Raw genomic sequence first — 23,408 nt, forward strand, 5'->3', positions numbered from 1 at the left:
CCCTCAAATTCCTGCTTCATTTAGTCAGCACTGGAGGGCCCCGTGCATCAGAACTCACCAAACCTAGACATTTTACAGGAACGCAGACTGAGTTTTGACAGGACATCATAAATACTGTGCTTATTCACATGTTGTAGGTGTAGGCCTTATGTTTCTTGGGGTGGTTTTTGAGATGCTCTCTTTTTTAAAACATTTTTTAAAATTTTTATTAACATATAACGTATTATTAGCCCCAGGGGTACAGGTCTGTGAATCATCAGGTTTACACACTTCCCAGCACCCACCATAGTACATACCTTCCCCAGTGTCCATAACCCAACCACCCTCTCCCTACTCCTCTCCCCTCTGAGATGATCTCTTTTGATTGGAGTTGGCAAACAAAGCTCTGGTCAGCTTCTAACCATGTTTGTCATCAGCTCTTCTCATGGCCCCATAGCCTCAGACCATCCATCTTGCAAGGCAGAGTTCCCCAAACTGGTCTGTTGGCTCGTTTCAGTTGCTACATTAGAATCACGTGGGTATTGGGCTGTGAGCATATCCACCGACTTAGGACACTGTTGCCTTACATTGCTTGGCTGGCAGTGAGATACTGTTTCAGTGATTATGTCTTGGAAGTATGGTTTAATAATCAGTTAGAAATCTCATCTTTTTTTCAAGTCTGTTATCACTGACTCATTTTCTGTTCTTCTGGTAAACTTTGTAAATTGCTTTGTAAAGCTTGATATGTATGTTCATACTGCCCTCAGCTTCTGTTACTTTAGGCTTTGCTTTTCAGCCTGAGTTATTTAGAAAACTCTATATTTTCAAGTGATTGAGATTTTTGGGAAGCCAGGTTTTTTTTTGAATGTCTAGTTTTATTCATTGTGGTTATAACCACAGCATTTTTTAAAGAGTGCATATAGAATTACTCTTCTCAGTTGTGGATGACAACAGATTTCATATTTACAAATATGTTAGAGAATGATGGGAAACCTTGCCTTTTATGCTGTAATTTCTTTTATATATACATTATAATTTTCTTTTGTCTTCCCTCTCCTTGTTTGGATATTGTAATACTCTAGAATGTTTTAAATATTTTATCCCTCAAAAAAATCTCAAGTGTGATCTTCCTTTAGAGGAGGTGGTGCCAGAAGAAATGTCATGGCTTTCAGAACTTCGGCATCCTGACATTTTCTTTGTGACGTGTTACGGTATCTCTGTCCAGTGAGAGCCTCTGCAATTGCTGATTTAAATCCCCGTAATAGGAAAGGCTGCATCTCCACTTGTCCTTAATGGGGAGGAACAAATCCCTTTTTTCCCTCTAAGCTAGATCAGCCGGGTCCGTTTGACTTTGACCTTTTCTCCAATTCAGGTTAATGATGCACCCAGTGTTGGATATCACTTAGGTAATTGAAAGCCTTCTAAAACCAGTGGACTGTTTTTTGTCAGATAAGTTGGATTTAAATGCTGTTTTGTTTTGTTTTTGAAAAAATAATTCTGGGAAAAGCTTTTAGACCCATTTAAAATCAGAGCCATTAAAAAAAATATATCTTGCTCAGTGTCTAGGGATTTGTTATTTGGTTGTGTTTTGTATGTCTGTAGTAAAATTATATTTCGTTGTAGATATTTTTTTTCTCCCTAATTGTGGGACTTAGGTGCAGCTTGACCTCCTGCAATTGAGGAAAATTATTAACTTTTTCTTGGTTTTTAACTCCCCTTTGCACGTAAGTTTTTAACGAATGTTAGAACCACCTGTGTGTCTCTGTAGACTCCGGGCTAGAGCGGAACTTGGCTTTGCATGGCACCTGGCCAGTGGGTGTCCCCCTGAGCCAGTGCTCTTCTGTGCTTGCGTCCTGATTCTCCTCTGCTTTGTAAGTCTCTGGAGCTCTGTTACTAATGAGTATGTGGCATCTGTGTCCGTAATGACCCCCAGACCGCTCTGCTCATGCACAGCTAACACTCAGTGACAACTGCAGAAACCGGAGAGCCAGGCCTGGGGTTACCTCATCCAGATTTAATTAAAGCAGGGGAAAAAATGGTTTAAGGAATCTTGTTTCCCTCATCCCTTGGCCTGGTTCACAGAGGACTCTTGACTGTTGACCTCCTTCTATGAGGCTTTTTTGGGAATGTTGGAGATAGACATTGGCTTTTTATCTATAATTTTTTTTCTGAAGACTGCTACATGATAAATTCTGTACCCACGTGTGATAAATTCTAGACCCACTTGTATGCCTGTACATTTTGTCAAATTATCTTCAGGTAGATGGTGTCCATCATGACTTTTCACCTCTAAATACTTAGACCAACATAAATAAGACTGTGTCCTATGACCTAGGCTCAAATTTCTCAGGTATCCCGAATATGTCTAAAATAATACTTTCTCCTCAAACTAGCATGCTCTCAAGGTATACATTGACTGTATCTAGACTATTGGTCCTACCTCGTCACCTGACCCTTGTCTTTGACATTGTCAAATTTTAGACTATTGACAATGTCACTTTTTGTCTTTGACACTGAGTGGACACCAGTTTGATTTCTTATAGATTGTCCCACGTCCTGGATTCATCTGATTGCCTCCTTACATTACTGGTGTTCCTTTGTTTCTCCGTTCTCTACATTTTCTGTCCATTGGAAATCGGGTCTCAGTGTCTGATGAGATTCAGGTTTAACATTTTTCAAGACTCTTTCACAGTCAAAGCTATTTTGTGATCCTGTCAAGAGACACAGTGTATCATCCTGTTTTTAGTTAAACCAAGTTTGATGTTTTTATTAATACGGTCTTTTGTTTTAAAGTTCTCAGCTGTTTCTGCTTAGCTTCCATGCCATTCTGAAGGGAAGAAAATGTTTAATATGAACGTTAGGATTCAGGTTGTTTATGAATTAAGTTTAGCAATCTTAAAGTTCTTTAGTTTATCACATGTGTGTTTTCCTGATTTAAGGTCAAAATACCATTTTGCTTTTAAATGTCCTTTATGAAGTAATTTTTAAAAAAAAGAAGTTACATGCAGTGAGGTCTATCTCCCTTATCTTCTCCCCTGCCCATTCCCCCCGACAACACCCGTTTTCTGTGAGCCTGCTAAAGTAAGAACCTCCGGCGAGTTTCCACTCATTGTTGACACTGAATTTCAAATGGTTAAGGGACCAATAAGTAAACTGGTTTTGCCTACTTAATGAACTTAAGAGCGTGGGTCACAGAGTGGATAATTTCAGTGCTTTCTTTGTTTTGGATCTTTATTATAGAGCAATGGAGGAACAAAGCGGCAAAAGATAACCCATCAAAATTACATAGCCTATCAAAAGCAAGTCATTCGGCGCAGTATGCGACATAGAAAAGTTCGTGGTGAGAAAGCACTTCTTGTTTCTGCTAATCAGACGTTAAAAGAACTGAAAATTCAGGTGAGGAAAATAGAACTTTTGTTGAAGTACACTTTGGACCTTGAGGACCTTCCTGAGTTGCTTCCCCTTACGTTTATATACTCGTCTCTGTTTTCTTTCTTCGTCGGCCATTTTAATTGTAACCTCTGTCTGCTCATAGTATTAATCCATTGAGAGGGGATTCTTGTGATTTCACAATAATGCCTAAATTGACATAAATCTCTCTTTTGGAAAGGCTTAAAATTTTCAAAATAGCTAAGAATCAGGGGCACCTGACTGGCTTGGTTGGAAGAGCATGTGACTTCTGGTCTCAGGGACATGAGTTCAGGCCCTTGGCTGAGCAGTTATTGAAAAATAAATGTTTAAGGTTTTTTTTGTTTGTTTTTTAAAATTTTATTTATTTATTTGAGAGAGCGAGATCACAAGTAGGCAGAGGCGGGGGAGAAGCAGGCTCCCTACTGAGCAGAGAGCCCAATGTGGGGCTCAATCCCAGGACCCTGAGACCATGACCTGAGCCGAAGGCAGAGGTTTAACCCACTGAGCCACCCAGGTGCCCCTAAAAAGTTTTCTAACCCAGACAAAATAATCAGGAATCTGTGTGTGAAGATGAAAGGGGTTTGGATTGTGAAAGCTTGAGCAGGTTCTGAGTAGTTTACAAAAATGAGAAACAGCGAGAGCCATTTAACTTGCTGCATGCCAAGGCTGTTCCAGAATCATCATTCCCTCGCTGTATCCTGCCCTATGTCTTCCTTTGACCACATGATAAGTAGGTATTCACTCCAGTTACCAGGATCTGCTGTGAAAGGTAAGGGGAACGGGAGCTACTTCATTGTTGATTCACTCCGATGAGCCAGGAATTCTTACACAATATTTTTGGTGTCAGATGAGTCTTCCTGCTAGAATTTTTTTTTTTTTTTAAAGATTTTATTTATTTATTTGACAGAGAGAAATCACAAGTAAGCAGAGAGGCAGGCAGAGAGAGAGGAGGAAGCAGGCTCCCTGCTGAGCAGAAAGCCCGATGTGGGGCTCGAACCCAGGACCCGGGATCATGACCTGAGCCGAAGGCAGCGGCTTAACCCACTGAGCCACCCAGGCGCCCCTCCTGCTAGAATTTTAAACTTCCCTTTACCGTCTTATTTTGGAGTGGTGTTTTCCCAAATTGGTTTTTAAAGATCCATTTTAGATCATTTTCCTCCCCATCCCTCCTCCCCGCTCCTCCCCAACAAGCATTGGTTTGCACATCAGTTCAGTGAATGCCAAGTCGGCATTATGAGAATGCTTCGTGATTTTGTTATTTCTCGGTATCAGTACAAAAGTAGTGTGAATGAGCACGGCAGTGGTGTGTCCCAAGGTCTAGGCAAGAGCGGCTAATGAGTTCAAGATGTCCAGGAAGAAAATCTGGCCGCTAATCTGTTTCAGGCGCTGATACATACCCAAAATCGTGACCAGATTTCCCTCTTTGCTGCTTGCATCGGCATTGTTTCCTGGTTCTGCATTTTTCTTGCCGCTGCTATTTATCATTGTAATTGAGGCAGAAGTACAGGCTTCCTTTGAGGGTGTTACATGTTCCAGATTGTCCTGGGAACATTATTTCCCTTGGTTGAACCCGGGGCTCTGAAAATAAACGTGTTGGCATAATCTCTTTACTCTGTTCTTGTACCTTTTACATCTGAGAAAGCTTTTTTCCTCACCGGCTTTTGCCCGTCAGTGGTAAACCTCGAACATTCGGAACCTTGAAGTTACAGAAAGAGCCCCTGTGGATAAAGACATTCAAAAAGCCTCTTCTGCTTTCTGCTTTTATTACGGACTACCATTTTGGAAGAACAAATCAAAAGTCAGCAGAAATAATCCTCCATGTAGGACCATGTTACCTGCACCGAGCTGCTATCTGAAGCGGAGCCACAGTTCAAATGAAACCCCCGATGTGCCCTTCCTGGATGGGTCCTTTGCAGTGTCCTCCCCTCCCCCACCAAGGCTTTGAGGGCGCTGTGATCTAGAGTCCAATCAAAGGGCAGTGAAATGTCATTTTCCCTCGCTGCTCAGTGGTGGTGGCTTTGTATGCTTCCACTAGAGGTGACCTTTTGCCTGGCAGCCTGGCCAGCACTGTGGTTTGTAGCGGGCGTGCGTGGGACCCTCAGTTAGTGGTGGCGGGTGAGGTTTTCTTTTTTCTTTTTCCGTTTTTTTGGTTTTTTTTTTTTTTTTTAAGTATGTAATGCCTTTTTTAATGTTTGATAGAGCCTTTCCTCCGAGGGATATTGCATTTCCAAGTTAACAGGAGGACAACCTTTGTAAAATTGTAAATGTTTTATTCTGCACAGGGCCCGTTTACAATTTCTTAAAACCTTAAGAAGCTTGCTTTGCCTGATTATTAATTCATCCACCTCTGATACCGTAAAGTAAATGGAAGTACAGTTGATTCATCTCCTTTCACAGAATATGTTCAGTATTTAATAGTATTATTTCATTTTCCCCAAGATAGGTTTTGAGCGGGCGATGGTGCCTGCCTTAGAGAGGAGGAGACGTTGGCACAGAGGTTAAATGGCTGGTAGCTGAAGGCCAACCGTGGGTTTCCTTATTTTAGGCGCCCCACCCCCACCCCCGGCACTGTGGCAAGCAGTCCAGAGCCGCTCCCCGTTAGGGAACAGGGCTCTCATTGTTCTTCGTGTGCTGCATAGATCAGGGATTCTGCACCTGCTTGATAAAGAGGCCCATATCCGAGTAATTATACTCAGACGTTTTTATGGTTTGTGAATTACTGTACCAAAGGCCTCCATGCCTTTGATTGTCCCGTTCCCTCATTCTGAAAGAGCGTTTTCTCCTCACTAGTGAGTACTTGTTTCTCTTCCATAGCACCCTCTCTGCAGACCTGCCTGTGCCTCCAGCTGTCGAACCGACTCTTTTCCTCTGTCCTCCCCAGATCTGACATACGCCTTCTGCCAGCGTCTAGGCTACGTTGCTCTGCCTTTGCTTTCTGAACCCCTCCAGGGTGGGATTACGCACTCACTTGTATATTTCCAGCACGGAGCAAAGCATTCAACTCATGGTGGCTTCTTAATAAAAGCTTCATTAGTTGTTGAATGAATTTAATTAAGTGTCCTTGTCTGTGTCCTCAAAACGTAAAGTACTGAGCGTCAGCCCCTCACTGAGGCTGCTCGTGGCTGGAGCTATGTGCTTTGTCCAGCCTGTGGGGTTGGGGATGTGACCAGGCATTCCTGCAGGCCGGCAGCTGTGACATCGCCCACAGTAAGCTGGCCCTCGACACCTCCACTGAAAAACTCTTTCTTCCTCCCGGGTCCCCCTTGTTAATCCCGGGCTGGCTGTTTTCTGCCTGATGACTGCCGGGCCGGCTGTGATAGACGTGTCCTGGTAGTGCTGCTTACCAGTTTACGGTTATGGATACGCAGGCAGATCATTGATGTCAGTGCCCGTGAACCACGGAGTTGTCTCTGGTTTTTGTTGTTTTTTAAAGATTTCATTTATTTACTTGACAGAGAGCTCACACAAGCAGGGGGAGCAGCAGGCAGGGAAGAAGCCCGATGTGGGGCTCTCCCAGGACACTGGGCTCATGACCTGGGCCGGGGGCAGATGCTTAACTGACTGAGTCACCCAGGCGTCCCGATCCGTCTATTTGTTTCTCGGGAGCTGATGTCCTTCTGTGAAGTCCAGTTAAGATTCTGGCCTAACCAGAAGGAACTGGGAGAGGAGGCCGCTGTTGTTAACCTTGTTCTTACTTTTCTGTATGCCATTATTAAAATCACATTTCTACTCATGATCTTCCCAGCCTGGTAAGCTCTTGGGCCCTATTATACACACAGTTGGCTCAGGGTTGCTTTGTCCTTCCAGACACAGAATAGAGGAGTAGAGTGCGTATAAAGGTAGAATAGTTTTCCCACAACATCGTGAATATTGGTGTAATAAAACATGCATATTGTAAAAATACACGAAGCATTGAATAAGTTATGAAGCATTATAAAATGAATTCTCTTTAAAGATTTGCTTATTTTGGGGGGAGGATGGGGAGAGCAAGAGAGTCTTTTTTTTTTTTTTTTAAGATTTTATTTATTTATTTGACAGAGATCACAAGTAGGCAGAGAGGCAGGCAGAGAGAGGGAGGAAGGGAAGCAGGCTCCCTGCTGAGCAGAGAGCCGGATGCGGGGCTCAATCCCAGGACCCTGAGACCATGACCTGAGCTGAAGGCAGAGGCTTAACCCACTGAGCCACCCAGGCACCCCCAGAGCAAGAAAGTCTTAAGCAGACTCCGCACTTAGCATAGAGCCTGACACAGGGCTGGATCTCACGACCCTGAGATCTCAGGTGCCTGTCCAAGGCCAACTCCTCCTTGCCCACCCACTGGTAATTACTCTCCAGAAATGATAAAAATAAGACATTTTTGTGATGTTGGAAAAAATGTGTATTATGCATACGTTTCTGAATGTATTTTTTCATTTTTAACAATTGGCTTGAATTAAGGTGGAGTATATATATATGGTCCCTTCCCTTAAGAAATTCATATTTTGGGGGCTTCTGGGTGGCTCAGTCTTTTAAGCATCTGCCTTCAGCTCAGGTCATGATCCAGAGTCCTGGGATTAAGTCCCATGTCAGGCTTCCTGCTCAGCAAGTGGCTTGCATCTCCCTCTCCCTCTGCTGTTCTCCCTGCTCATTCTCTCACTCCCTTGCAAATAAATAAATAAATAAAATTTAAAAAAAGAAAAGAAAAAATTCGTATTTTGGTTCCTAGAGACAAGACCATCTAAGAATATACAGTGGTCTTAAGCGGAATTACATAGTTGAGGCTTGCTGAAGGAATTAAAACCGAAAGAAGAATCCAAATGGCCCGCTGGTTAATTTAAATATGGTCTTAGGAAAGAATTTGGACTTGACTTGACCAGAGAATTATCGGACCTCGGCACGATGAGAGCGACCGTGATTTCCTTGCCCAGGCCCTAAAGCCAGAGGAGCCGTCAGCGTGCTCCCCCTTCTCCTGGGATTTCCCCGCACCCCTCATTGAGGGGGCACAGTGCCCAACAGAAGGATTGTGGCTATAATTGTTCTCCACCAACCCCCCCCTAAGGATGTTCCCTGATATGTTGGGATGATAGTCTCGGTGGGAGAGCAGCCAGTGGGCTGACTGTACAGAGTAGTATCTTGTAGTCTGAAGACTTGTTTGTTTTAAAGGATCCGTGTGTTCACTCATTCAGATAGGGTGTAAGTCGCGGTATTTTGCCTTATGTGTACTTTCTTTTGTATTGGCACAGATCATGCATGCGTTTTCGGTTGCTCCTTTTGACCAGAATCTGTCAATCGACGGAAAGATTCTAAGTGACGACTGTGCCACCCTCGGCACCCTCGGCGTCATTCCCGAATCTGTCATTTTGTTGAAGGTAGGTAAAGGCTCCTCACCTGAGGAAGTTCTAGAAGGTTTTGGTGACCTGCACCCACACGTAAACTACTGGTGACAGGGGTTAAGATGGCCTCCGGTCCTCGGCAGGGCATGGTAGGGAGCAGCCGCCGTGAGTTTCTGCTGGCTTCTGGATTCTCCGGCTCTGGCTGAGCCACAAGAGACTGAGAGGAGGTCCAGACATCGTTGGTTCTTGTGGGGTTTTCATAATTTTTTTAAAAGTAATAGATATAGATTTAGCCTGTGCCCAAACTTGTGGGTCAGCAGAATTACTTAACCATACTTCTGTTAAACCGTCCTCTCTTTTCCTCGGTCTTAGAAGCACCAGCCAGTCAAGCTAGGAAACAAATACAAGACATAAGGTTTGGCCACAACGGGCAAAATACTTTTGGTTGTCTTAATGGGATTCTTGGCCAGGCCACAGAGATTGACTTCGGGTAGAGTAGAGTTAGGAGAGGTGAGAAGAGTTTTAGAAAGGAGGGGTATCTGAGAGGTTGTCAGGGAAAAAGAGTCATTGAGCCAGCCTCATTAGCCCAGTCCCTCCCTTACTCTCTCCCTCCCTATGCGCTGGGTTGCCTTGCTTCCCTTTGCCTCTTTGGTTTCTGGGCTAGAAGTATCCCCACTGTGCCAAACACCACTGTGTCACATGGTAGAATATTTGTCAGGTTTTTGAACTTGGGAAGTATATGCTTTTCATACCGTGGAGCCTCAGTTCTGGGGAGATGCATTAGGCCCTTGAAACCACGAAGCACACCCATGCCCACTCCTCCACCCTAGTCCGACCACCCGCCCCTCCCTCTGTTCACTTCTTTGCTTTTCCTGCAACTGTAGGTTTGGTGGAATTAGTTTGAAGACGTGAAGTTGCCAAGTCCCTAAGGACCCTCCATCCAAAATTTCTGAAACAACCTGTGTTAACCAAAGGACTTGCCCTTCAGGCGGGCAGCTAGAGTCCATGCTGGTCATTGGCCTCTTGGCCCACGCAGCTCACCCTGCCACAAGCTTGCGCTCCATGCTGGCTTCCCTCCTGGATAGGCGATGGGTGTTTTGTTCTGGTAGCGAGGAGGGACACAAATAAATGTCTTTTTAAGCTAACATATTTTTTTAGGGGACCAGTCTGACTTGGTTTCCACCTAACTCACTCTGTCACTATCACTGCTGGCTTCCTAGCTCCTGTAACTTCCATCTTCGTTTTGTAATCTCATGAGATCTAAACATTTCCATTTCAAAAAGCATTTTTAGGAGCAGGAAAACAGCACCAGAGATTATGTAGTTTTGGAGGTGATGAGTCTAGACCTGCATCGTTGTTGGCGGGGGCGTCCTCTGTCAGTCCTGGTTATGGCTGGCTGGGCCCGACGTCTGTTCTCTGCTGGTGCTCGCATCTGTGTCCTGTGGCCACACTTGTCACCTCGTGGGCCCGACCCATGTCAGGAAGGTTTGGCCTCCTCCTGCTCCAGGCTCCTGCTCCCCCAGGTCTTGAATTATCTTCCTTTGTCTTTCTAGGCTGATGAGCCAATTGCGGATTATGCCGCAATGGATGACGTCATGCAAGGTAAAGCCCGACTCGTTCGAGGAATTTGTTGCTTAGCTTGTCAGAATGAGGGGAGATTACACCAAGTGACGCTTTTACTTTTAACTTCGAGAAAGGTTCTACATGATGATAGGGTGGGATCTTACAGCATTTATCTTAGAAGCTCAGATCAAGGGAAAGATACAGACAAAAACTAGGGAAATGGAAAGCCGAGAAAAGAGTAACAATTATTTAGCTGACCCAAGGAAGCCGGTGTACAGGTGAGTCTGTAAGTGGAAGAGGTCTGTAAGAAGCCAAGTTCATTCAGATACCAGAGCCTGACACCAGAAGGAGGGCAACTGCTTACAGCCCCTCCCTTGACATCCTGTCACTGCTCCTTCCCCTACCTGTGCCTCATGTGGCCATCGAGGGTGTGCGGCGTCTCTGGCCTTCGAACAACTTCACCAGCTTCAACCATGAAGGCGAGAAAAAGCCTGTTCATAGCACTTAGGAAGAGCACCCCTAGCTTTCTGTTCGGATGCTGGCAGCCATCTCTGCCTCCCATACCGGAAGTCAGAGATCCCGCTCTGGGGAGAGTGGCCTATTCAAAAAAGTCACCTACAGAAATCTGTTGTTTTTTTAAGTGGTTCATCTTCCAGGTACCCTTCAGGGAAGCTCCCCAGCGCCCCCTGAACTGAGTCCTTACTCTTTAGTAGGTGAGAGGGGCAGCTCCAGACCACCAGGCGTTGGGAGTGTGAGAGCATGGAACCTAAAGGCTCTGTCTGCAGACCGGAAAAAAAAAAAAGAGCCCAGAAAAGCAGTTGATGCAGGAAGCATATGAAAGCTTAAAAATTAACTCTGTGTAATATAGAAAAACCACATAGCCAGGGGACTGGTTAGAAGGAACATTCAGAGAACAGAAAGGAATTCACGAAATTAAAAAACAATTGCGCCAAGGGCCCGATACTGTAAGTGAAAATCTAGGTATGGGAAGATCCTAAAAGCATCCAGAGATGCAAAGGAAAATGAGTCCCATTCATAGGATGAAGAGTGAAGGAGACAGGTGCGTGGAGCTGTGCCCACAGGCTTCTGAGGAAAACTGAATTCCAATCAGAATTGCACAACCAGACAGACTTTATTCTACCCTCATGATTCATGGCTTTTTGTGAACAAATGTGAGGCCTCAAAACACTTCTGTCCAGTGCGCCATTTGCTGGGATATGATGGAAGGGTGTGCTCCACTGAAACAAGGGTTGTAAGTCAAGAAAGAATTTAATGTTGGAACAAAAACGTAGGGATCCAACAAAGGAAAAATGTCCTAGAAGATGGTGAAGGGGAGTCCTGGAAGAGAAGCTCTGCGGCAGACAGCGTGAGCGCCCCGAGTCCAGGTCGCGGCCATGTGGGCTGTGGCGGTCCGTGTCCACAGGGCAACGTGGAAGTGACAGATGGCCGTCTGGAGGTTTAACGTCTTTAGAAGAGCTTCTGCTTGAGTTGGAGATAGTACAGAGAAAATGGAAGTCATAAATAATGCGGCAGTTACCAAGACCAAAAAGAAAGAAAAAAGTCCTCCCAAACAGGAAATAGAACCAAGGTACACGAAGCAGTTAGACTGTGAGCACTGTTCAGAGAGGAAAAATATTGGGACTACCGGAGACCCAAGGGCTTAAAAACACCTCTGTCAGGAGGATACCTGGGTTAAGGGGCAGGTGGTGTGTAAGAGTTGGTAGAAGAACTAAATGTTTATCTTTCGATGAGGAAGCTAGTAGATACCCTCGAAAGTTAGGAACTAACAATATGGTTGACCCTTGAACAGCATAGCTTTGAGCTGTGCAGGTCCACTCATACGTGAGTTTGTTGTTTTTTGTTTTGTACTCGTTTTTTTTTTTGTTTGTTTTGTTTTTAAAGATTTTATTTATTTATTTGACAGCGTGAGATCACAAGTAGGTGGAGAGGCAGTCAGAGCTGCGGGGCGTGCGGGGAACAGGTTCCCCGCCGAGCAGAGAGCTCAATGCAGGGCTCCATCCCAGGACCCTGAGATCATGACATGAGCTGAAAGCAGAGGCCCAACCCACTGAGCCACCCAGGCACCCCATTTGTTTGTTTGTTTGTTTTGTCAGTAAGTGTATGTACAGCACTGTAAATGTATTTTCATTACCATTTTTCTCAGGGCGCCTGGGTGGCTCAACCAGTTAAGTGTCTCTTGATTTCGGTTCAGGTCATAATCTCTGGGGCCCTGGGATTGAGCCCTAGCTCAGGTTCCCTGCTGAGTGGGGAGTCTGATTCAGGGTTCTCTCTCTCCCTCTGGCCCTCCCCGACTTGCTCTCTCTCTCAAATAAATCTTTTTTTCTTTTTTTAAAGGAAAAATATCTTTTTTTTTTTTTTTTTACTTACTAGATTGTAAGAATACAGTCTGTAATACATACAACCTAACAAAATATGCCTTGTGTAACTGTTCTCAGGAAAGCTTCCAGTCAACTTTTGGGGGAATCTAAAAGTAAATGTAGATATTTGACCATGTAGTGAATCAGTGCCTCCAACCCCGAGTTGTTCAAGGGTCAACTGAATAAGCACATTATCTGGAAATAAAGTCTAGAAGAAGGGGCTACCTGAGGCCTGAGTGGTTCCATTCTAGAGAGCAGGGGAGACGCAGCTCCAGAGGGCATCTGTCACATGCTTTCTCCAGGCCTGCCTCCCCTGGTGCCCTGTAAAAGCTCTCTCCAGTTAAAACCATTCCTTTACTGTTTGACTTTTCAAATGACGCACGTGTGTTGCTTTGATGAAAGTAAGACATGCAGAAAGATCACCATCTGTTTATTCTCACCCAAAACTTCAAAAGTAATCATTATGGGTGAGTAAGGTAATGAGAAGTTATTTTAAACTTTCTGTCTTTAGGCAGCAAAGTGATATTACTGTTGTCTGTTCCAGCAGTGTTTTCATCTTGGAATTATTTCTCTCTCTCTCTCTCTCTCTCTCTTTTTCTAGTATGTATGCCGGAAGAAGGGTTTAAAGGTAAGTTACATTTGTCATGTTTTGTTCATGAATGTCAAGAGTCCTACTGTAATTTTCTCTTAAAGCGAAGGCTATAATTTGATTTTAAAATTTAATTCAATCTGAGTCTTATGACTGAAGTTAATTTTAGTTAAATGCATTTTTTATTCAAGCTTCTTCATTATCGTTTTCAGCACTCCGGCCTCAGATAGGGCCTGTGTGTTCACAGTATCTACTGCCAGATGTCAATTCTGCTTTCCCTTTCTCAGTTGGAGGGTCAGGGTGGGTGGGGAGGTTGGGGATTAGCTAGCGGCAATTCGACATTTATATTTACTCTTCCCAGTTTCTTCTGCCAGTTTCATCTTAGAAGAAAACAGTTTGTGTATCACTGGTAAGAATTAGAGGAAAGGAATTTGCTGAATTCTGTCCGCTTTAATGAAAAGGTTTCGTCCATCTGTGGCGGACCCAGGCATTTCTTGCAGAATTGCTTTGGATGGAGACGCAGTGGTGTGTTGTCACCTCATGGCCACTGTAGTTGTGTACGCCAGTAATACTTGCTAATTTGTCAAATACAGACCTTTGATATTTGCAGATTTAACTCTTGCCATCCTGAATCTCTCTGGCCTACTCCAGAGGCCCATGGCAGCTTGTGAGTTTGCCAAGGAATGAGTTCGAATCAGGTACCAGGGATTCTTTGCTAAAGCAAAGAGTGAGCAAAGCTCTGGCCTAAATGAAGCCTTCTTGTCAATGCAGCTTTGCTGCCTTCACATTACCACTATAAAGACCTCCTGATGTGGTCAAAACAAAGCAAAAAATTTCTGTATGAAACATGGGCATCAAATGAAAGCATCAATGAAATCTGATTAACATGTGTGAAGATACTGCGTAGGAAACACATGGCTTTCGACAGAAATGTGATTTAGCCGAAAGCCTGGCCTCTGCGGATATTTTTTCTTATCCTTCAGCATCAAGGGGCTGCTGTGCTCGTTTGTTAAGTTGGATATTCCCTGATGCGTTCTTGGCAAATGGAATACATGAACTCTTACTTTTCAGTTCACAGCTGTACCTCCACGTATGTTTCTTTTCCCAGGTACTGGTCTACTCGGACATTAATCTTTTGAACACTTGCTGACGGCTAAAGAAATGACCAGAAGGGAAGCGAGGAGTTTGGCATGTTAGGGCATTACCGAAAAAGTGGATTTAAGAATTAAACCATTCTATGACTCTTCCAAAAGGCAGAGAACTCTTCCGAAGTGACTGTCCCAAATGCCTTATGTCAAATAAAGCAGATTGCACTGAAGGACATCAGACTTGAAGGAAATGTTTCAAATTTTATATTTAAGGGAGGGTGGTGGGTGGGAGGGGGCAAGTACGGATCGAACCAGTTTAGTAGCAGTAACAGTAAATCATGTTTACATATGAGATTTATAGTCACGGGAGGGAATAAAGTTCTGTTATATTTCCTTGCTCGAATTTCATACCAGATGCATTGGTCCATAAAGGATTTGTATCACAGTAGATGGGACACATTCTGCTCTGAACTAAAAAGTAATTCTTTAGAGACATAACCTGCTTACCAATACCTGTCTTTGATTCATATTTTACTTTCAATAAAGCATGAAAGTGAAGAACTTGCCATCCTTGTGGAAAAGTGTCTTCAGATTAGCCTCCTCTCCGCGCCGCCCCCAGCACACCCGCGTACACACAGCCCAGCGGTCCCTCTCTCGGCGTTGGGTCAAGCAGGAGGCACCCAGATGTCTCCTGCCTCGGCTTGGGCTTCAGTGCTCTGGCTTTCATGCGTTGAGAAAGGATGGCGAATGTCTGACGTGTGATAGCATCTTCCTCCAGTTTTGCTCTTTATTCAGAATTGGGAAATCGAGTACACCTCACACTTTTTTTTTTTTTTTTTAAAGATTTTATTTATTTGTCAGAGAGAGAGGAGAGCGAGCGAGCACAGGCAGACAGAATGGCAGGCAGAGGCAGCACCTCACACTTTTGAAAAATCTGACCACCTGCCTTATCAGAAGAGTAACAGTGGACTGAATTACGTTCGGATAACACAAGGTTTTTCTAAAATGTCTTCCCATTCTCCAGGTCTACCGTTTCTTGGATCGTGCCTCTGTTTTTGAAACATTCCTCTGAAATGTCCAGAAAGGAGCTTTTAGATCACTTTGTTTAAACAAAAAAGTGTATGGATGGGGTGTGTTGTCTTAGCCAACCCAGGATTATTGTTATTAACGGCACACAACCAAAATAACATTCTTAAGAATATGGGGGGTGGGGATTGGCACTTAGGATGAGTGGGTCTCACCATTTTCTGGTAAGTGTGTGCCCATGTTTGCGGCAGAGATGCTGAGTCACACGTCTCTCTTGCGAACACGTTTTTAAAGTCTTGGATTTGCGCTAGGCTCCGCCCTCCCCCCATTTATTCCCCTGAAGATTTAAACTCAAATAATGGATGGGGGAGGCAGGTTTCAATTTGAGGACCGGTAACCTTGGCAGATCCCTTTTGAATAGCTCTTTTTATCTGAGTAATTATGGCTGTTTGGTAAAATTACAACTTCTTGCTTGTGTTTGCCCTCCATGTGTGCAGTGTCCCCAGTCAAGTGCCCCCTGACAAGGCGGGGTGGGTGGGGCGTTGAATGAGCCTGACTGGGAGAGGGGGAGCTGCACACTGGAAAGCCACCCTAGGAACCAGCCGCTCCCACCTTGAGGTCAGTCAGGGAGCGGACTCGGAGTTGAGATCGCTGATAGCTAATGCTGAGTTTTAGGGCTCAGTCTTTTATTTCACTCCAAAGAAATGAAGCTGGAACATAAAAGTATTAACACACTAATAAGCAGGTTACGGTCTCTCAAGGTAAAGATGTGAACAAATTCAATTAGTGTTCAATGCAGCAGCTTCCCTTTCCATACAGAAAAGCTGTTTGGCCGAAAAGGGGTTCTTTCTGGGGACTGACACGTGTCACCCCCCAAAATCGGATTTCTTTTTCCCAGTTCGCTGTTTATAACAGTTTTAAAACCTATTACTTGAGTCTTTTCTTCGCCTGATGCAACCATACAAAATAATAGCTTCTTGGAAGTCTGCCCTGGGGTGGGAGTGGGTGGGGTCCCGCCGGAGGCGATGCTAGGCGGCTGTCTTCCTCCTCCCCTGACAACTTACCCTGTCGCACCAGCGCTACTCAGCACACCTGAGCGCTGTGGAACTTTATCAGAAATGCAGAAGGGGCACCCTGGCGGCTCAGTCGTTAAGCGTCCTCCTTCAGCTCGGGTCAAGATTCTGGAGTCTTGGGAGCTGATCCCCGCATGGGGCTCCCTGCTCAGGGGAGTCTGCTTTTCCCTCTCCCTCTGCTCCTCTCCCTACTCGTACTCTCCCTTGCTCACTCACTCTCTCAAATAAATAAAATCTCAGGGAAATAAAATGCAAGAGGTCAAGGGGCGGTTTGGGGGGCACTGGGGCCGGTTGAGCTGGAAGAGTGTGTGTCTTGACCTCACAGTCCTGACATTGAGGCCCACACTGGGAGTAGAGATGACTTAAAAGAAATGCAGGAGCTCAGGCCCTGGACACACGAGATCTGTGCTCCTCGAGGTTGAAAAGCCTTGGCCTGAGGCGTGGGACCTCTTTCTCACCCAGTCAGCAGAGTGACAACATGTCTGCACGTGTTCAGTGTCCTCACAGGGGCAAACCAGGTACCAGGTACAACCTTAAACCCAGTCCTTGCTTTGTATTTATAAATACCTGGGGCCCCTCTGAAGTGTAGAGACTCTCCATTAGGTTTTTTCTGCTGTGCGCCAGAGCAGTTGCTGGAAGAAGGTATTAGGAACCCTGAATTGTCCCCCTTGCATTTCTGGCCACTCCTTAAACCCAGACTGCTGTGCCCTGCAGGCCGTGCTGGCCCACTTGTTGACATTACCTGAAATACAGGTGGCCGTTTGGACGTCTTCAATCCCTGGGGAAATCTTCCTGTGTATTAATGAACCTTGTTGTTCAGAAAAAGAAACGGGTGTCCCTTTATTTCCATGAAATCCTAATCCAGAGCGAATTTGTTTACTTTAAATCTCCGGTGAGTGGTGAGTGCTCTGTGCGGTGAGGGACTTGTTGATCAGACCCTGGTTAATATTTGAAGCTGATTCTGGTACTGGAGAACCTGTTTCAAATGCCCGAGGGATGATTTATCTCTGTCCAAACAAGCTACCAAAGTGAAATGAGCATGAAAGCCTGTCCTTCCTGTTTCTGAATCGTGGAGCGGTATCGCATCCTTTCTCTCTGGCATCGTAACGTTGTTTGCTCAGTGTTACAGGGGACTGTGAACAGAGTTCAGTCTGAGGAAGAGCCAGCATTTTCATTTTAAGGAGCTTATCACCCCTTTGCCAGCGCCCTGCGTCCCACTCCCACCTCGGAGGCACAGGGTTTTGCTACCAGCTGTACCTCTGACTCTGAAGGCTAACAACAGTTCACCGCCCCAAACCCCAGACATATGTAGACCCCAGTATCGCTGAGGATTTGAGCATCAACACTACCGGGATGCTTTGTTCATTAAAATACAAACAACATTCGTACGTGGTACCCCATAGATATTTCACTGACCCCGGCCAGGTGTGGAGTCTAATAGATGGGTCCCTGGGTGGCTCAGTCATTAAGCTTCTGCCTTTGGCTCAGGTCATGATCCCAGCGTCCTGGGATCAAGCCCCACATGGGGCTCCCTGCTCAGTGGGGAGCCTGCTTCTCCCTCTCCCACTCCCCTGGCTTGTGTTTTCTCTCTTGCTGTGTCTCTCGCTATCAAATTTTTTTAAAAAGTCCAGTAGACACAGAAAACCACCTCTCCATCTCCTACACCCCATTCCTTTGGTTTTTAAGTCTGGCTGTTAATCGGGCCAAGGAGTCTCTGCCAGCTGGTCGGTACAACATATACATGTGTAGGTGGCATTGAAATGGCAAGTTTAAGAAGTGTCACCTGGTTCCAGAAAATTCTGCTATTTACCTTGTAACTAAGCAAAGTTACTTTGCTTTGTCTTAGTGTCCCAGTCTCTTAGAAGGGGGCAGTATTTGCTGCCTTGTATACCCTCCCACACTGAAGATCAAGCAGTAATAAACGTCCTTGGTGTGAAATGCTTTGTATTATTCCTTGTAATTAGAAGAACTCTAGTCTTTGTGAGGGGAAGCCATGGAATCTTCCACAAGTCTTCTAAAAGGGGTCATGGAGACTCATCGCCAAGTTGCCCCACACCCCTCCTCTCAAGTTCAGCGTGCACCATATCCTGGAAGCCCTTAGAGCTAAAATCATGACTGGACAGGTGTTCAGTCGTCCTGTTACATAAATCTTACCTCTTGGCTGGTAAGGAAAATGAAGCCAGTGGCCAGACCATAAGCTTCCTCAATTCTGTTTGTTTGCAGGGTCATGTTGAAAGGTATTTGAAACACGTTTAGAATGTGTGTTGAAGATTTATGTCTTTGTGATGGGCAGGTCCTGCCCCAGAGGGGAGCTTCCGATGTTTTGATTGTCAATGCCAAGATCATCAGGAACAGGTGCCGGGAGCTTCAGAGGCAGGGCTGTGGGGGCACTGGGGAGCACGACGCAGAAGAATCCCGTGTTTTTGTATTTACCTCTTGAGACGTTAGTGGGGAGAAAAAAAAAAAAACTATTCACGAGTAGAGTACATGGGGAAGCGTACCTGGGCTTCCCCTTCGCCACCAACTAAACCACAGGACCAGGTTTATCTGGTTGTGTACATTTCAGACGAATTGGTGACATTTCTTCATATCGTAAGATTCAAGTATCTTTCCTGAGCCTCGTGAGATTTGGGGAAGAGGGAAGTTGCAGAATCCATCTCCTAGCGACTTGCCAGGATGCTGCCTTACAGGTGACACTGGCCTGCCTTTAGTCCCAGGACTTCCATCACCTCCCCGAGCCTTTGCTGTGTCCCACCCAGGAGAGGCCAAGAGCAGGATCCCCGAAGAAGCAGATCTTGCTGCCAAATGGCCTCAATCCCGGGAGCAGAGGTGACATGTTGGTTCTTCCCCTGCTGTGTTTTTACTCTTTCTCATTCATGAGGCTGTCTGGATTTTCTCTGAAGTTAGTCCTAAGAGCTTTTCCAACATAATTACTGTATTGATCTCAAATAGAGGGCATCGTCTGTTCTACCCCTCCCCCCAACATGCTTAAGGGGGGGAAAAAAACCCTGCTTTCAAGGACTTGGCTCCGACTGCCTAGGCCAGGGCCTGTGGAGTGAGACTGTCTCAGCCGGAACAGGAGCCAGGCTTCTACCAGCAGCTGGAATGGCAGCTCCATTCCCAGATCTGTGTTAGTCCTTGCCAGGGGAGGCAGGCCCTGGGGCACAGGAAGTGGGGGACACGCCCCAGGGAAACCAGAGGGCCTGGGCGGCACAGCTCGGCTTCAGTCAATGCTGGTTGGCACACTGACCTCTTGGTTCCCCTCCTCTCTCCATTCTCTGGTTTGTTTCTAACCAAGGGAACACGAAGCTGCGACCGGCTCTCTTTATGTTCCTGGGTAAATGCGTTCCACTTCGGGCCCAAGTGTTCTCTCTGAAAGGAAACTGGTTGTATAGATGTCGTCAAACATGAACTGGGTGGAAAGAGACTCTGGGGCCTTCTGCCTTGGGCTGCACTCCCTCACCCACCGACCCCCTTGAGGAAGCGCTAGGGAGTGCATTTGGAAAACCACCCGGCCAGACCACCTCGAAGGACTCACTTCTCCCGTTTTTTTTTTTTTTTTTAAAGATTTTATTTATTTATTTGACAGACAGAGATCACAAGTAGGCAGAAAGGCAGGCAGAGAGAGAGAGAGGAGGAAGCAGGCTCCCCGTGGAGCAGAGAGCCCGACGTGGGGCTCGATCCCGGGACCCTGGGATCATGACCTGAGCCGAAGGCAGAGGCTTTAACCCACTGAGCCAGCCAGGCGCCCCTCACTTCTCCCGTTTTATCAGTCTGCAAGTTGCCTCTTTGTTTGGTTTTTACTGCCGTTCCTGCTCTGTCTTCTCCCATCTGCAGTGTGCACTGCTTCTCTGGATGAAAGGATCCCAGCAGGGCTAGACTATCCAGAATTTTAGAACTAGAGGGAAGTGTTTATTTTTGTCTTACTGGGAGCCAGAGTTATGGGAGTCAGGGCTGGGCTGGATTTTACTTAGGTCTGCACCAAAGACCACCCCAGCCCCAGAAAAGGAACCAACCTATTTTGTGCTAGACTGTTCCAGGTCCCCGAGTGTAGGCCCTCTGGCCGTCTTGTTCTTCGTGGTTGCCACGTGAGCCAAATGAAATGTTCTCAGCAAGAAAAAAATGAATGAATACCCCAGGATCCTCTAGAAGCTCTTCTGTGCCAGTAAGACCCCTGGAGAGAGCTTTCTATTGCTTTGGTGTAACCATGGTTGCCCCCCACCTTTGGGCTTGTCTCTTTTTGTCCTCAAAATAGGGACTCCCTAGCTATGCTCACATGAGCCAAAGACTTTTGTAACCCAACAGTGGGGTCCCTGGGGCAGCCAGCATCCGCATGGCAGCCTCCCACCCATCCTGTCTTGTTCTCACTGGGGAAGAACCGTCCTCCCATCCACTCCTGCGGCTCTTGTTTGCCAGACCCTCCTAGACCTTACTCATGCTCTGTGGATAGTACACACCTTGGAGACCCACTGCGTTTGAGGTCTCTTCCCTTGCTTTTCCTGCTGGGCGGCCCCTGTCCCCACTTTCCTCTCCTTTGATCCTGTGTGGGAAGGGGGACTGAGAGGGGAGTTCTTTGCAGGAGGCGGCTGCCCCTTGGGGGACTCCCTCCTGCATTATTCTGAGTTTACTGTTTGTGCCACCCACGTTTTCATTCTCCAGGCTTCTTAGATGTCAGATTTTTTGAAGCCAGCTTTCATTTTTCAGCAGTGGGGAGGGCAGGGGTGATGGCTAGGTTGCCGTGTATTAAGTGTTTGAAAAAGAAAAGGCTTGTGCCCAGAGGCAGCCATGCATGAGCGGTCAGTCCTGAGTGGTTTGGATTGAAATAGGCCAGAGAAAGTGAAGCTCTGGGGCCTTTGTCCAATCTTCCCTTCAGCCCCCAGGCTCCATGCCAGGCTGCGTGCCCAGCCCCCCATGGCACGTGTTGCCTTCACCCCAGGGGCCCTGACAGTCTCAGAATGGTGCCCCCCAGAACACACTGGAGATTATAAGCCTCTTGCATTGAGGTTTTCTGTAAAGAGGAAAATGCTGTAATCGAAAGCTCCTTGATTATAAAGAAGGAATAGAGAGGCTTGGCACAGAAGAAGAATCTTCGTTCCTCGGCCTACTCGCACAGGGTCGGGCGCATGCGGTCCCCCGTGCCAGTAGGACCTTGGGCCCTTGGGGACCTTGGAGTCTGCCAGTCCGGACCATGAAAGGTCACAGCTGCCATAGCTCACCTCGTGCATTTTCACGCCCCTGCTGCCTCTGTCTGCTGTCCCCGTGCTGGCTCTGGTGGGGCACCCTGGTCTCCGCTCACAGTCTGGAGTAGAACCATTAGCCATTAGCTAATCACCATTAGTCAGAGTTGGGAGCCCATGGCCCCTCTGCCTCACAACAGGGAGGGGGAGGGGGCTCTCCAGGGGAGGAGTCAGGGTAGGATTAAGACACTGGGACTGTGGATCTATCTGACCCAGGGTACGAAACGAGGGAGGATGGGAGGCGCTGTGGTGCTTCTGCGAACTCAGGGAATTTGCGTGTCCTTCCTGAGATGTGGGAGCCCAGCCCTGCTAGAGGCCAGCCGGCCCAGCACATGCTGCCCTGGGAGGCCATTAGGCATTCAGCCAGCCCGTCTCAAATGGGATTTTATTCCCGCAGGCATCTCCCAGGACCAGTGCCCTAATGAACATACCTGTTTGGGCCATCCATATGCCACAAAATCCCTTCTTCACCACCCTCCCCGGAAGTGCCTCGACCAGCCTCATTTAACTTCTGTCTCCTTACAGCTTTGAACCAAGCCTATAGCCCTGGTGTACCCGGAGGAGGATCCAGGCCCAGGCCCAGTCCTGGGCAGGAAAGCGAAGCGTCCCCGGGGTGGGGGACAGGGGGCGCAGAGTAAGCAGGCCACGTTCCAGGCCTGTGTCCTCAAGTCCCGGTCCCAGCAGTAGTCTTCCTCCTGCTCTGACCATGTTGTTCCACCTGCGCTGCTAGAAGAGCAGCCCGGGGCCCAGCAGCCCCAGCCACATGGCCTGTGCTTCATGGGAAATGTGAGAGCGCGGGCCCCAGGCCCTCTACTGCAGGATCAGGCCACTGCTGTGCTGTTCGGAGTCTGAGAAGCCCTGGGCTGGGGCCTCCTTCCTGCCATGGCTGGCAAGGGCTTGCAGGGGAAAACTTGACGCCAGGTCCGGGAAGAGCCGGTGCCTGACCCACAGTTCTCCTCTGCCTTTTCGCATGAGCAGGTGGGCTTGGGTGGAATGAGGATGAGGCATGTCCTCATTATTAATTGGAATCTCTTCTCGGTTGGGTGAGAGTCTTGGTGGAGAAATATGGCTGGCCCTGGTCGCAGAGCCCATGGGACTGAAAACTCAGGGCCTGCATGTCTCAATCCAGAGCTGATGTAAGGGTCGCCGTGGTCCCACATCTTTTCCTTAATGAGATGCAGTCCCTGTGGCTGGAAAGATAAGGAGGGTATGGGGAGAGGGAGGTGGGGAGGTAGAACTGACAATCCCTTATTAAGCACAGCAGGTACCCGATAAATAAGTTGAATAAGTGAATACAAGGCTTGAGTTCTCCCTAACTTTTCTATAAAGTGACCTTATTGGCCTCTGACCTCAGAGGACCCCATTGCTTGGTCCACTGATTCGAAGGGGTAGGTGAGATGGACGTTTGTCTCTACCCTTTTTGCAGACTCAGTTTCCCCAGTTATTAGAGCAAGGGAGTGAGATCCAGGGGTCTCAAAGATCCCTCTAACATCAGTGTTCATGCGACTCAGGGCGTGATCGTGGGGTCACCAAGAATACCTCACCCAGTGTCCCCAGAGCTCTGGCCCTGAGGACACAGGGCCTGTTGCCACCATTCATCCAGCTTTGCTCGAGGAGCCGGGTGGAGTAGAAAGGGAGATGTGTGACACAAATGGCGTTCCCCTCAGTGAGGCCCAGGAGCTGCTGCTGGTGACTTGCATGTGACCTTGGGCAAATCTCTGCCCCTCTCTGGGCCTCAGCAGGTAGACTAAAGTG

The 23,408-nt window shown here is 46.9% G+C and overlaps 1 protein-coding gene across 7 annotated transcripts in view; it reads left to right on the forward strand.

Moving 5' to 3' along the window:
• Positions 1 to 14,883, forward strand: part of USP48 (ubiquitin specific peptidase 48) — a 96,884-nt gene extending 82,001 nt beyond the window's left edge. For all 7 annotated transcript variants that reach the window (XM_047725132.1, XM_047725129.1, XM_047725130.1 and 4 more), the window contains 5 exons: positions 3,220 to 3,375; positions 8,610 to 8,735; positions 10,253 to 10,301; positions 13,242 to 13,268; positions 14,338 to 14,883. In XM_047725132.1, the coding sequence (XP_047581088.1) occupies positions 3,220 to 3,375; positions 8,610 to 8,735; positions 10,253 to 10,301; positions 13,242 to 13,268; positions 14,338 to 14,360 (381 nt within the window). In that variant the 3' untranslated portion in view covers positions 14,361 to 14,883. The remainder of the gene's footprint in view (positions 1 to 3,219; positions 3,376 to 8,609; positions 8,736 to 10,252; positions 10,302 to 13,241; positions 13,269 to 14,337) is intronic.
• The last annotated feature ends 8,525 nt before the right edge of the window (positions 14,884 to 23,408 follow it).

The sequence above is a fragment of the Lutra lutra genome, chromosome 4, assembly GCF_902655055.1.
Source record: "Lutra lutra chromosome 4, mLutLut1.2, whole genome shotgun sequence".
Classification (NCBI taxonomy): domain Eukaryota; kingdom Metazoa; phylum Chordata; class Mammalia; order Carnivora; family Mustelidae; genus Lutra; species Lutra lutra.